The 14,825-nt window shown below is 38.9% G+C and overlaps 1 protein-coding gene across 2 annotated transcripts; it reads right to left on the bottom strand.

Moving 5' to 3' along the window:
* Nucleotides 1-45: 45 nt before the first annotated feature.
* Nucleotides 46-13,323, bottom strand: LOC5509324 (serine/threonine-protein kinase Sgk1). Of its 2 annotated transcripts, XM_048726399.1 has the most exons (20): nt 12,962-13,323; nt 11,172-11,258; nt 10,173-10,245; nt 9,374-9,449; nt 8,219-8,318; nt 7,609-7,655; nt 7,471-7,528; nt 6,894-6,977; nt 6,660-6,722; nt 6,514-6,582; nt 6,092-6,135; nt 5,868-5,936; nt 5,723-5,759; nt 3,157-3,243; nt 2,519-2,614; nt 2,188-2,295; nt 1,348-1,398; nt 1,191-1,280; nt 1,028-1,085; nt 46-329 (listed from the first exon to the last, which is right to left on the bottom strand). In XM_048726399.1, the coding sequence occupies exons 1-20, from the start codon at nt 13,031-13,033 to the stop codon at nt 214-216; spliced, it is 1,485 nt and encodes a 494-aa protein (XP_048582356.1). In that variant the 5' UTR covers nt 13,034-13,323; the 3' UTR covers nt 46-213. The 2 variants fall into 2 exon arrangements, with proteins under 2 accessions (XP_048582356.1, XP_032234119.1); XM_032378228.2 differs by lacking the exons at nt 10,173-10,245; nt 11,172-11,258; nt 12,962-13,323 and adding an exon at nt 10,011-10,147.
* Between the last annotated feature and the right edge of the window lie 1,502 nt (nt 13,324-14,825).

Raw genomic sequence — 14,825 nt, 5'->3', positions numbered from 1 at the left:
TACCCCAAATAAAATCACTAAACGATGTGAGCAGTCGAGACAGTATTAATCAGAAGGATTTTATTACAATATTCGAAATGGCAACAGGGCCGCGATCACGTTCACATAATTTCAACGTCGGGCACGCATATCATACAACGCGACGCGGAGTTTTCTCTTTTTTTTTTTTTTTTTTTTTTGGCGGGAGTCTTTGGGGCATGCGCTTGTGGCGGATCACTCATGCAGAGTGTCGTCTGAGGGTGCGACGTACGTGAAACCTACAAACGCGTCATCCGGGTCATCAACACTAGCACTGACGAAGTTTGAGTCCGCTGACTTGCCCACCGACCCTGAGAATAAGACGGCCTTGATTAATTAATCATTAACCACAAATTGAAGAAGTGGCGTCATGGTTTATAGGCACGATAAAGTTGTATGCGACACTCCTACAACTCGAATCGTAGAGTGTAAATCAGCCTACGACTTCACTACGACGTTTGACTACGGAAGTCGTAGTGTGTAATTAAAGAAATGACGTAGGCAGGTAGCAAACGACTAACTCTACAACGCTTGCCCGTAATGTCTCTTTCTGATTGGTTGTTAGATCTAGCAAATCAGGTCATTTACATTCACGGGATTGTCATTCACAAAACCAGCAAAGCGAAAAAGTTTGCGAAATTCGGTTCTCATTCTTTTCTGATAAAAAAATTATCCAAAATAAACACAGAAATGTTTGCGCCCGACACGTCGATGAACGACGACAAAAAATAAAATCTTTGAATAAAAATAAGACTTTTCTAATAAAAAACTTTCGGGCTTATACGTAGCCGCTAAACAAGTTTGGTCACTTCCCTAATTTTTTTTCCCAGAAAAATTTTGGGGGGGAGGGAGTACCCCGGACTCTCCCCTTATACCAAGACCCTGTAACGATATCGCCGTAAAATATGATATCCTATTCAATAAATCTTTGCATTGTTTAAAAAACAAAAGCAAAATGGATACTATAAAAAAATACTGCCGTACAAACGACTCTTTAGGCATAGCTCACCTGGTACTGGTTCGCGGACAAATTCGGGATCAAAGTGCTTCAAATCAAGTTGACCGCTCTGCAATCAACACAGAATATCAGTTCAGACTAATGGAGTGGGAAAGACTAGAAACATTACGGAGTTACCGGCGAGTTTTTCACTTGGCTTCTAACGGTCCCTTACCACGTTAGGGTTATAAGGTGGCTCGATGCCTCTTGCGACCAGCTGCTGCCAGTTGATACTCCTGAAGAAAGAGTGCGTTCGGATGTCCTCCTACGAAAATCCGCAAGCAAGTCAATCGAAGAAAGAAAGGGGCATTAACAGGGTATAGATTACTTACGAAATCTCCCTCGCCGCTGCCGAGACGCTTGGTCTTGTCTTTCTGAAGTAGCTAAGGATGAACAAAGATAAACAGTAAGACCTCCATCTACAAGCCAGAAGGTCCCAGGCTGGAATTCGTGTAAAAATTTGGCTCACTACAATGGGAAACTGTTAACCCCTCCTTTTCCTCCTCAAAGACGTTATTGTGGAACATAAAAGAACCGTGGTGGATGTTGGAAGCGTTAAGTTAAGTGAAACTACTTAAAACACAACTCACGCTCGTGACTGTTATAAACTGCACAGGCCCGTACTCAGGGGGGTGAACGACGCACACCCCCCCCCCCCCCCCCCTCACAACGGCCGAAAGTCCACTTTTGGTTCTCAATAGACGTGCTATTTGCAGTTTGAGACAAAACTCAAAATCATAAGCAAGATCGCCCTGGTATGTAGCCAAATTCGACAATAAACGTCCCTTAGAGACACTGCAAAGGCATAAAAAATCCCTTTTTGTTCTTTCGGAGGTGTTTAGATTTCCTGGAAACGGGCCTGCTGCATGGAACAGTTGCTATCTAATACTTGCTAGGAAAAGTCAGTCTCATGGGAACTGTTAGAAACTCTGTATTAAGCACAATAGCAAAACAACATTTATACTAAACTTACAGGAGCCGGTTCCTTGAAAGCAGGTTAGCGCTAACCCAAGGATAAATACGGCTATCTTGACCTTTGATTGGATAAAAAAGACATTTATCCCTGGGATAGCGTTAACCTGCTTTTAGTAACCGGCCCCTGGCCGACAACGAGATTAAGAAACATACATTACCCCTACCCAAACACTAACAGACCTGAGCAGAGCACGTACCCCTTCTAAGATATGACGTGCACTCTGTGAAATGTTTGTGCGCAGGCGCAGAGGCTTGTGTAGGATGTTGTCGTACATCTCGGCTGTGTCCCGGCTGTAAAATGGCGGCTGGAAAAAGAGACACACAGTTTGTAAGAAGAGGCTTTCATACACCAATAATCTCAAGACGTTTATAACGAACACTCGTTTATTCTTTTTTACTCCATTTTTATTTTGCTACACGTGCTTCCGTAGCCGCCAATACACAAGCCATCTACTACTACTGTACAATCATCCTGCAAACTCTTGCCAAGTTGCTGTAGTATGAGCAGGGATGGAAGAAAATACTCACCAGACCGTACATCATCTCATAAAGCACTGCACCCAGACACCACCAATCCACTGACTTGTCATAATCCTGCTTACGAAGAACCTCAGGGGCGAGATACTGACGAGAAAACACAATGTCAATATGACGGTACCGTCAGGGTACCGTAAATGATCTAATAAACGCACCCTATCTAAAGAACGCCTCCTATCTAATGAACGCCCCCCTAAGCTAACAAGTTTGTAACGAATGCCCCTCTCTAACAAACGCCCAAATCTTTTTAACGCCCCCCTACCCTCCCTCCCAGTTTTAAAACCATCGACATAGGAATTTCAGTAATATAAATCAAAATTAATTAATCTTAGTTTGGCCTTCTACAGGGTGAGACTTGCTCAATGTCAAAAAACGCTTGCCACGCAGGCTATAATTTACATGATCCTGGCAGACTAAAACCCCACTGCACTTGGGTTTGTTAAATTGTTATAATTTGCAAAGAACGCCCCTCTCTAATAAAAGCCTCCTATCTATTCCCCCCCCTCCCTAGAACCATCCCCCTCCCTAGAACCATCGAAATTTAATAAACACCCCGGGCGTTACGGTAACCAGCAATATCCTGGGTCCCACGAGATGGACAAGGGAGGGGCCAAAGCAGCAGACATTACCTCTGGTGTCCCACAGAACGTGGATGTTGTCCCTGACCGGTCGATGCCCTCTTTGCACAGACCAAAGTCAGTCAACACAATATGACCCTAAGACAATATCCAAAACTAGATTAGCACTAGAGTGACGTGATTGCTTGAACAGGCACGAAAGCCCCCTGGGGGAAAGAGCTTATTCCAGCCATTATTGCATGGAGACCTTTAACAAGCAAATATGGTATGGAGAGCTTATTCCATCAATTATGGAGAAATGAAAGGGTAAAGAACCATACGTGAGATTTGCTTGCTTGTTTCAAATTGTGATGGCATGGGGAATGGTACCGTGATGTCAATATGACTGAGGGTAACACAGGTAATATACATTAGGAATAATTAATTATTTCTACATACATTTGGATTCTGTTGTTGTTTGTGTGTGTTTTTGGGGTTGGGAGGGTTGTATAAAATGTGCTCTCCCCCATTTCAGATAATTTCACTCACTTTGGTTCCCTGCTAGCAGAGGCCTCTTTTCTCTGTATTTCGCTGGGCTGGAGTTCGCGAGGAAAAGATACCTCTGCCATGGGTCGCAAGTTCGTTTGATCAAACCGCCGTCCACGATGGTGGACGAGATCCAGAGCGCATGCTCCGTTCATTAAATACTGGCCACTATTTGAGCCCACAATGACTAGCGCATGCATGAAACGTATATCCGCTGCGGGATTATAAGCCCGCATTCGAAACGGCGTCCTCCGTAAAATTATCACGCGACGAATTATAAAAGAAGCCATTCAATGCCTTATCTTCATTCAGAATTCTCTCTCTTTTGACTAACGAGTCAATCTTCCGTTTACAGGTTTTGTATATTCTTCTGGGAATAGCTGATCTAAGTTACCAAAAAGTTTTGTAACATTTTCTTCGAATCCAACTGTGCGATATTTATATAGAAACTCGCCTGCCCAGATGTCTTGAAATTAATCCCACAAACAAGACAAAACTCGTCTTTGCTGCGTTTGTTGTTCAATCTTTTTATTGACGTTTTAGGTGATTGAAATTGAACAGTTGTTTTCTTTTTTCGAAGAGGAGAACTAACCGGAGTTTGATTCATGATTTCCGACTAAACCGATGCAAAGCATATTTGCATATTGACAGCTTTCGCGCGATGGTACGGGTTTTGGCACGTCGGTCGCTTATTAACGCTCACGCATGCGCAACAGAAACAGTTTCGACCCATGGCAGAGGTATCTTTTCCTCGCGAACTGTACAGGACCCGAAATGATCCCAGGACCCGAAACGATCCCAGGACCCGAAATGATCCCCAAAAGTACCCCAACTGATCCTCGGACCCGAAACGATACCGAGGAGTCCCCGAAATCAACCCCAAGGAATTGCGGTAATGGACAAAGGGAAAGCAGAAGAAATACTTGCAAGTTTTGAAGCATAATAAAGGGTTAAGAGCGACTCGATTTCTAAGCAACGTGACTTAAAAATATTAAATTCCAACACAATACTTCTATTTATTACATTGCCCGGCGTTAAACCCATAAACAGAGTCCAAAACAAATACACAACTTTAAATTGCTACTGAAAGGAATACAGCATAACCATAGCACAGCTTTGCTCAGATCAACCAAACTTTTGACCTTTCATCACACTCTTAACATTTTGCGGTTCCGACACATGACTCCGACACTATAAATCTCATTTCCGGTAAACATCACCCCTAAAAATTAATATTCATCTGACAACCAAACATGTATGTCACCACGAAATCCTTGTTCACACGAGCGAATATTTACCTACACATTTTAGGCAGCCGGTTTGGCCGAGAAGATGGAATGACAAAAGCACACTGAGTAATACACTCGAACAACCCTTCTACTATCGATGCAAAATATTAAGAGGATGTGAAAGCAATATTATGTTAGTTTTGAATTTCCTCATGTAGTCGTGCGTATACCCCGGCATGATCTCACGATATGATAGGTCTTTCATTTACCGAAAACAAACATGCCAAAAAATAACTTTAAAACATTTCGCTTCCTATGTAAAGCAGCATGTCCCATCTGTAAAGACTTTCTTTTATGGCTTGTTATGTAAAAATGATTTATACACGCCGGGCTCCTCAAATTACTATCACATGAGTTGTTAGTTGACCCCAATTTCTGACTCAACCACTGTATTTCCCCCGCAGTCGTATATAAAAATCTTAATACTATAGTTTTAGTTAATGTAAATTTCCTTTTAATAACACAAACAAAGCTAAATGTTCCATATGTTTTTAAAACTGAAAGCCAATCCTTACACATTCCTTTAGTTGTCCATTACTGTAATTCCTTGGGGTTCATTTCGGGGACTCTTGGGGATCGTTTCGGGTCCCGGGATCAGTTGGGGTACTTTTGGGGATCGTTTCGGGTCCTGGGATCGTTTCGGGTCCTGGGATCATTTCGGGTCCTGTACAGAACTCCAGCCCAGCGAAATACAGAGAAAAGAGGCCTCTGCTAGCAGGGAATCACTTTGGACAATTACATGGCAAACTGTGGTTTCATATCGTTGCACCAAAGTAAATAAAATTGAATAAAATAGCACTTACTTTAGAGTCTAGAAGAATATTCTCTGGCTTCAGATCCCTGGGGAAAAATTACTGTTATGATTGAATAGAATACACCAGAATGATAAATAATACACTAAATAGAATACAACATAATGATATTACTATCTGAATAACAAGAGTTTACCTGTAGATAATCTGTAAACCATGAAGATAGCCTATGGCAGATGCAATCTCTGCAGCATAAAATCTTGCTCTGGAAACAGACGTATTTCCAGAAATAAGTACTTGTAAGAAGAACTGCTAAACCAAAACCCTAAACCCCGCCCTCTACCCAAGCCATCAATAGTGAGCATAAGTTTACAACATCAATAAAAAAGAGATCAGATATATGAGTGGGTGTACATGTACCTCGACTCAGGAAAGTATCTCTCTCTTTGTAAGTGGAAAAAGAGCTGAAATAAATACAAGTGTTTGGTTAAAATAAATACAATAGACTTGGTACAGTGTTTGGTATCATGATAACAGCCATTACTAGCCATCACATTATTTAGAAGATTTATTAATTAATATGTGCAAAGCACAACACAAACAGTTCTAGCAAATCTGTAAGGATGCAAACTTCTTTCTTTTTCAATTTTGTAAGATTATTAGAATGAATTACAAAAAAGGGAGACAAGTTTTATTCAGAGCATCACACAAAACCTGACTAATTTGCAATCTATTCTACTTTGGCAAAACATCAATTGAATTCCTGACAATTAATGTAGGCATTAATTAAGTGGGGTTTATGACTTAGGACATAAATGAAACTTAAATAAATAATTACCCACCTCTCCACCATTCACATAATCCAAAACGAAATAGAGTTTATCTTTAGTTTGAAATGAGTAGTGCAAACCCTAGAAGAAAAAAGAAACACGAGAATGAGGAAAATATCTAATAATTGAGCCTATGAAAAAACAAAAAAGCTGTTTACCACAAGGAAGGGATGTGTCACATTCTGGACAAGAACATTCCTCTCAGCCATAATGTGTTTGGCCTGAAACAAAACAATAACAGAGAACAAGTAACCACCATTTTAAATCTTTGTGTTAATGAAAAATATAAAAAAAAATTTATCATCCTATTGGTCTTTGGATACTTATTTCACAGAAATAGCCTCTTTCTGAATGAGGGAGAGGATTTCGAAAAGAAGACCAATGTTACTTACCTCATTTCGCTTTCTGATAGCTGATTTGTTTAGAACTTTAATTGCATAGAATTTATCTTCTTGCTTGTTCTTGGAAAGGAAGACCTAAATTATAGATAAACAACACAATTTTACTCAGAATGTATTCGCAGACACACAAAATACCAGAATTGCTATTTCAAATTATTCTTTTACTGAAGACTTCTAGGATAGCAGTAGGAGCAAAAGAAAGAAAACAGCCTATTTTGTTAAAACTTAATGTGACACTTGTTTTACAAAGTTCCTATATCCTAATGTATGACACTGCTCCCAAATCTTTTTTATTATGTGAAAATATGTGATTATTTCCCAATAATGCCAATTATATGCTGAGGGATATTAGACATTTTCACATTTGCAAACCATCCCATTTTTACATTTGCAAACCATCCATTTATGACAAGGCGAATTGTGTAAGGAAATCTTCTATAAAAAAACAAAGTTTTCTACTTTCTTTACCAAAAACAATACAAAATATTGCAATAACTTTCCAAAATCAGCCAAATGAAAATTGAAGCTATCTTGCACTGTGAGCTGAGAGAGACGTTTTAATACTGACCTTTCCAAAGCTGCCTTTTCCAATTACTTTCAAAAATAGAAAATCACTAGGCTTTGCTCTAGAAAGAAAAACAAAAATCAAAGAAATTAGTACAGTAAATGTCATATTTTCTATCAAAGATAAGAAACGAAGACTTACTTTGGATTATTAGATTCACCAAGGTCAATCTTTTCAACGTCTTTGGCCTTAAACAGATAAAAACATTTTGAAACTGGTTTCCATATGGTTAGGTTGTTGTATTTTTCACATCTGTTTGTGTCAAAATCATAGCTGTCAACTTATCAGCATAAAGCAGGAGTCACAAGATTTTGGACTTCATCACAAGCCTATTCTTTGTAAGAATGTTCATACATTCTCTGTATTCACCCACATTAGCTCTTTTGGGTTTGTTTCACTCATTTACTGTATTTCACACGATTTCACAAGATTCCTGTCCAAGTTGGGTTGACAGCTACGCAAAATTCATATGACAAATACAACCATATGGAAAACGAATGTATGTAGTGGCCAAATATAACACATATGAAACAGATAAATATAAAAACAATTGAGCACTGCTGCATGTGCAGTATAAGGTGTATTGGATCAAAAATCATAGGGAATGGGATTGAACAAGAACATCACATTGATATTGTAAATCAATTATTTTCTTAGTCCTTCATGTTAAATCTACTTAGAGGCACCAAACAGTGTGTGCAGCATAAAGTTTTATGAGATAACAGATGATTGGAGATGGGATTTAACTAACCAGTGTATCACCGGCATCATCTGAACCTGGCTGCTCATCTTCATCATTCGCTTGTGCATTTTTAGGATTGTCCAGGGACAGAAACTCACGAACATCAGGGCTGAAAAAAGTAATCAATGGTATCAAAATTGTATCTTTGTAAAGAGCATTTTAACATGCACAATGTTTTAATGGTAATTACCGACTCCCCTGCGGAGCTTCCAAATCTGAGCATGAGTTAGTGTGTAAGCATTGTCACTGAAGATGGTACTACTGTAAATATGCACAAGCGATATTCCACACCTCAGATACAGGTCAATAGAGTGTACTGAGAGATAGGACCCTGGCTAATGTCCTTATTGGGGAAGACAAGGGATTTAGACCCCTTTACAATTTAACCTAATTAGAAAATATGTTGTAGAACTGATAGCTACATGATCTCTTACATATGTCAAGCCCTGTGCAAACTGCCCCAGCATTACCAGTGAACAATGCCATTTGAACACTGTATAAGAAGGTGCTGGCTGGTGCTGGCGGGAGCTGGCGAGTGTTGGTGGAATTTTTATTGAATTCAAATTTTTGGTCAGCACTTTGCCAGTTGTACACAAACCCAGCAATACTGGGCTAATTTGCATTGTTTCCATAGTAAAAACAGCTCGCATAGCTCACCGCTTTGTTACAAAGAGAAAAAAACATCAAGAATGTTAACATTAACATTATGAATAAAGAAAACGTCCCAATTTCGCAAGACCAATATATCAATGAAATGTATAATGCAGAAACACAATCCCACGTGCTACTTTCTAATCGTCAGATTTATTGTTTTTCTTCATCCTCTTTTCCGGCCCAGCCCTCCGCTAGCACTGCTGGCCCAGCCCTCCGCCAGCACTGCTGGCCCAGCCCTCCGCCAGCACTGCTGGCCCAGCCCTCCGCCAGCACTGCTGGCCCAGCCCTCCGCCAGCACTGCTGGCCCAGCCCTCCGCCAGCACTGCTGGCCCAGCCCTCCCCAAGCACTGCTGGCCCAGCCCTCCGCCAGCACTGGCCCAGCCCTCCGCCAGCACTGGCCCGGCCCTCCGCCAGCAGTGCTGGCCCAGCCCTCCGCCAGCACTGGCCCAGCAATTCTGGCGGGTGTTGGCACAGTAAGCACAGGGCTTCATACATTGGACAGCAACTTACTGATCAAGTGCGCCAGGATGTGTTAAAATCTTGACAATAAAATCATTTAATCCCTCTCTCCTCATTTTGATGAACTCTGAAATGCAATAAACATATGGATGAAAGATCCTGTATTTCGGTACGTGGAACAGTAGTACCTTGCATCCAAAGAGAGGGAGGGAGGGGGTGACAGGCTACTCACATGGGGGGGAGGGAGGGGAAGAGAAAATATAATTTCACACCCAAAAAGGGGCCACTGTAAGAACTTCAACACCAATCAAAACCCAACTTATGAAAAACCTTTCCCAAATATGCAATCATATATTATAGTGAAGAGAAAGGCAACATCTTATCTCATTGTCTAAATAACAGTAATGTCTGGAATCTAACACAAAACATTTAACACCCAAAAATATCACCTTTACTCCTAAACTGGTATACATTTGCATATAATGGAGCCAAGCCTATTATAACACACTTATACAGCACAGCTCTTTGCATTTTATCAAAAATTACATTCAAATTGATAACAGACACTGGCACCACTAATTCTGTTGGCTAACAAATTAAAATTATATTACTTTACCTTTCTATTTATTCTTATGCCCTAAACATTTTACGGAGAATCTACTTTCCAAGGGTTAAGATGTTACTGTACCTGGGTCAAAGTTGTTTCCTAGTAGCCTTTTACCAGGCAATTTGATGTGTGAAGTTTCCAAGGGTTAAGATGTTACTGTACCTGGGTCAAAGTTGTTTCCTAGTAGCCTTTTACCAGGCAATTTGATGTGTGAAGTTTCCAAGGGTTAAGATGTTACTGTACCTGGGTCAAAGTTGTTTCCTAGTAGCCTTTTACCAGGCAATTTGATGTGCAAATCAGTATAGACTTTCTTTAGCTGAGAACAAAACATAGAAAATACATTACACTCTCACTGAGGTGAGGGATGGGGATCTAAGAGAGGGCAGAGTGGCTTTACTATAAAAGAGAGATTTTGCTTTAAAATAGAAATATCAGGTTTTCAGGAAAATAAATTAAAGTTCTTATAACCTTTCGCTAGAAGCAACCTAGCCAAAAGCAACCATAGATAACCTTTCAAATTCTAAAAAGGGAATTTAATTTTAATAAAAATTTAATTAGCTACAGAGCTTTGAAAATTTACCTGGCTGCATAAAAAGAGATTGAATTGATGGAATAATTTCCTGTTTTGACGAGAAAATCTAAAACAATGCATTTTCCTTAAATTCTGAGATATGACAATACCACAAAATAAACGCTAGGGTTAGAATGGCGCACGTCAGACAGAAGATACAGTTGACATGGTGCACGCCTGACCAAAGATGAGTTATGGTTAACATGGCACATGCTAAAACGAAGAAACGTCCTTCCAGTTCAAGGCCCTTTTTCTGAAGGTTGACCAAACTACCTTAATATTGCAGATTTGAGTTATTCGTCATAACACATATTTTTAGATTATCTATATGAACCACATACCATTTGAAAGATGAAGATTTAAAAAATCAACCAAATCTAACAATTCTGAAAGGTTATACAGACTTCAATGAAAATTGGCTTTGTGCCATTTTCCATTACAATGAAACTTATGTGCATGGACTTTTTTATGCACTAACAAATTTTGGCAAATTTCTTCTACTAAATGTTTTTTTTCATATAAACATTTGTTCCATGGAATTTCTCCATCAGTTTTTAGCTTTCAGTGTTTTTCCTTACGAAAGGAATATTTCCAACAGTTTGAACAAGAAGGGTTGACCAGGGCAAAAAATAGGAAAATAAAGGTAATGGAAAGCAATTAACCGTACTCGCCTTGTCATACAAATGATGGAACTCGTTGTATCTTCTAAATATGAAATAGTTTCTGCCATCTGGTAGTTTTACCAAGACTTTATAAACCTGATAAAAAAGTGATAACCAAAAATTATTAGTTATGTCATCATTATCTTTCATATATACTTTAGATATTGATGCTGTGTTGCCAGGATTATTCAGAGATATGCTGTTTATCTTGATGACCAATCTGGGACTTATGCTAAGAGATCATGTGACTTCTTGGGTGACAAACTAGCAAGCACTTGGGCTTAACAGCAACAAAAAGCAATTCAAAATACTTATTCAGTGCTTACAAATTAAGCCAGAAAGTTTTTTTCTTCCAGAAAAGGTTTATTTTCATTAAAACATTTGAGTTTTTCATCCTTCTCTAGCATGATGGCCAGTGTTTTTTTTGGCTTAAATTTCCAAACAAAAGGTTAGGTGATCTCTTAGCACAACTCACCTATTACCACGAAGACCTTTAAAATTTGTTATTTTGCTGACACATTATTTTTTTGTTTCCTACAGAAATAAATGCAAGTATTTATGCAGTTGGTTTAGGTAAGTCAAGGTGAGCTAAGGTGTATTTGCAAATAGGAAGCTATGCCAATGTGCTGTTAATCTGTATGCTGAAGCAATGAAATAGTCATAACAAACATAACACTTTGCTGACAGCAATTGAGTCAGACAATATCTTCACACAAGAAAGGTGGTGAAAGCGTTGTTTTATCTTTCTGGAATTTCATAACAAGAAGCAAGCCAAGGGCAACTGACTGATTGTTCTATTTCGCAGCTCCTTTAGGAAACACATCAAAATGTCAAGCATCATTAAATCAACATGAAGGGCACGTCACCTAAACTATTTACTGTAAATGAAGGTTGAGCAAACAGAGGGCTAAAATACCACAATTAAAGTGATGGTGGATATTCAGATTAGTTTTTTTTATAGAAGTACAAAGGTAACCAGTCAAAAAGGAGAATAACAACTGAGCTTGTCAAAATACAAGTCAACAACAAGTGTGTATAATGATCCATTGAAAATCATTAACATGACATAAAAACTTAAAATCATATGCGTGCTCTGTCAGTTCTCTGGTATCATAAAAGTAATCCTGGTCGAGTTTTGGGGCGGGGTGTCCAACCACTTGAGATATTATCATGGGGTCACTGGAGGAAGCTACCCGATTGATTTGGAAAAGAAAAGTCTCTGTGCATTTCTTATCTGACCTTACAGCTTATACTGAACAATAACATCTTTGCTTATCGGTTTGAGGGCCTAAAATTTTTTTATTTTTATCCGACAATAAAATCGGAAAGACCACCCGAAATGTACAAGATCTATTCCTCCTTGGCCTTTTGTCCGGGGCAAAAATAGAATGCAATTATGTCAAATAAATCGCCATAGGCTTTTAAACGACCAATTTCGTGGTGCAGTGCAATAAATTGGTCACTGATCAGAAATATAATCTAAGTGATCGCAGTGCTTGGCACGACGTACGTTCAGGACGAAAGAGAAGATATGCACGCCCAAATATCTTGTTTACCCGCCTTTAAATTAGTGCTAAAAGACGTAAACTCGGACAACATCACTGTTACAGTTCGGTAAAGTTACCAAGCTAAGCCGTAAATCCTAAAATCCCTGTATTTTCCTACATTTGTTCAGTTAATTACTCATGACCTATAGAATAAAAACAAACAGTGCGGAATACGAGCATGAATGCTGTACAAAAGACTCAAAACGGAGATTGCCCGAACAAACTAGAGCACAAACCCCCCAGCTTACTTACCGTAAACCGCTTGGACTTCTCAGAACTCAAGGTCTCTGAATCAGGTACGCTCACACCAATTGGTTTGGACATTGCTAACTACGGAGTAGAGAACTGATCCCTCTTTTGGTTCAATCTCGTTTAGTTTGCTCAGAACTTGGATGCAGCTTCGATCACGATGGTGAGGGAAAAGTTAAACGTTTCTACAGGAAAGCACTACACAAAAAGCACCTAGTGGCATTCAAGTCATCTGCTAGCTTGAACTTAAATGGTTGTCTTGAAATTCCTATGATGGGTTATTTAGAAGGAAAAATTGTCCAGTGAAACCTGAACAGATTTTGGTGCAGTTTGTAAGAACAGAAGTCCGCCAGCACGAGCTGAAGCCTGGGACCGAGGCCGGATATTTATTAGAAACATTGGCATGTTGACGTAAGGAGAATCTATTATTTTATCTAAAATAAGCCAACCACATTTACTTATCATCAATGTAAAATCCAAGAAAATAGACCCCAAAAAATCAAAGCATAAAAATTATCTATTTCATTCACTCAATTACCTTTAATGTCAAGCTAGGTAAGTAGTTTTCAATTTGCTATTTTTAATTTCTTGCTTTTAAAGATATATATATTCTCTGTAGCACATAAGGAATGTTGTTTGTCGCACTGTATCACCCCATTTCTTTTTGGTGAAAATGTTGACCAGATGCCAATCATACTTCAATCATTTTTAAGTGCTCGCTTTCGCAGTGATGTTTTTTTCTCCTTGCTACTGCTTGCTGCCAAGTTGCAAAATACGCAAAATACTCTCTTTTTAAAAGAACGTCTAATTTTTAGCTGAGGCTGAGCCGTTCTTATTTTTGGAGGTGTATAAAAAGAATATAATACCCAATGAATTATTAGGAAGGGAATTACACTAAAGATTAATAGCAATATAAATAAGGTTGTTTCTATAAGCACAATTGGACTTTGCATTTTCGAACGCACCAGGACTAAGAATTTTTTTCCGCTATCTTAGCCTCGGAATGTTCTTCAGGCTGAACGTTCTTATAAAAAAAGGTTCTAATAAAAAAGAGTGTATTCCACGTTACATCTTGACACACTGGAAAATATAAGGCATGCATCGCTTACGAAGACAAATAACCAGATAACAATGTGCAAAAAATATCAAACTTTAAGTCTGTGAATAACTACAGTAATCGCGAAAAAGAATCATCTTGCTGAACACAACATTTGAATATTCTATGAGGCCAATATAATAATAACGACCAGCTCAACTGATTTTGGCTTGTAACTAAAAATAAGTTTTATATTTCTTTCCTTTTTTTCTATCGCACATTGCAGCATTTGCCGACTAGTCCAGCAGATGGAGTAAAAATTTCAGTAAAAAATACAACCATATAAAAAGTTTATTCTTTATAAAACAAAAAAGGCAAAAGTGACATCCAGAAGTGATCATGTATTGCCTTCGGCCATCCAGTTTCTATTAACTAGATAAGAACGTTTCATTATTTTACTAGATCAAGTCATTATTTAAGTCATCGAGCCTGCAGAGATAATAAGCTTTTATCCACTCACTTGCAGTATCTATTATAAAATCTTCGAAGGAAGAGCTCGTTTTCCCAGTCTTGACATCCCGGGGAGGGTTCTTCAGAGTAAAAGTGATAGGGATGCCCGTAGGGAAATTCGAAAAATACCCCTAAAAAATAGCTGCACACCAAAAATTGCTGCCCTAAAATACTCCAGATGCCCTAAAAAACTCACAGTCCAACACTCCACGCCTGCGCATGACGTTTTCCAACACATCGAGTGATAAACATCATTTCGCAAGGCGTTGTTTAGGGACCGCCATTTGATATTTAACATCGGTAACAAAGATCCCTCAATTT

This window comes from Nematostella vectensis, chromosome 4, assembly GCF_932526225.1.
Source record: "Nematostella vectensis chromosome 4, jaNemVect1.1, whole genome shotgun sequence".
In the NCBI taxonomy this organism is placed as follows: domain Eukaryota; kingdom Metazoa; phylum Cnidaria; class Anthozoa; order Actiniaria; family Edwardsiidae; genus Nematostella; species Nematostella vectensis.
Note: the sequence above shows the minus strand (reverse complement) of the source record. Positions and strands in the feature narration are given on the sequence as shown.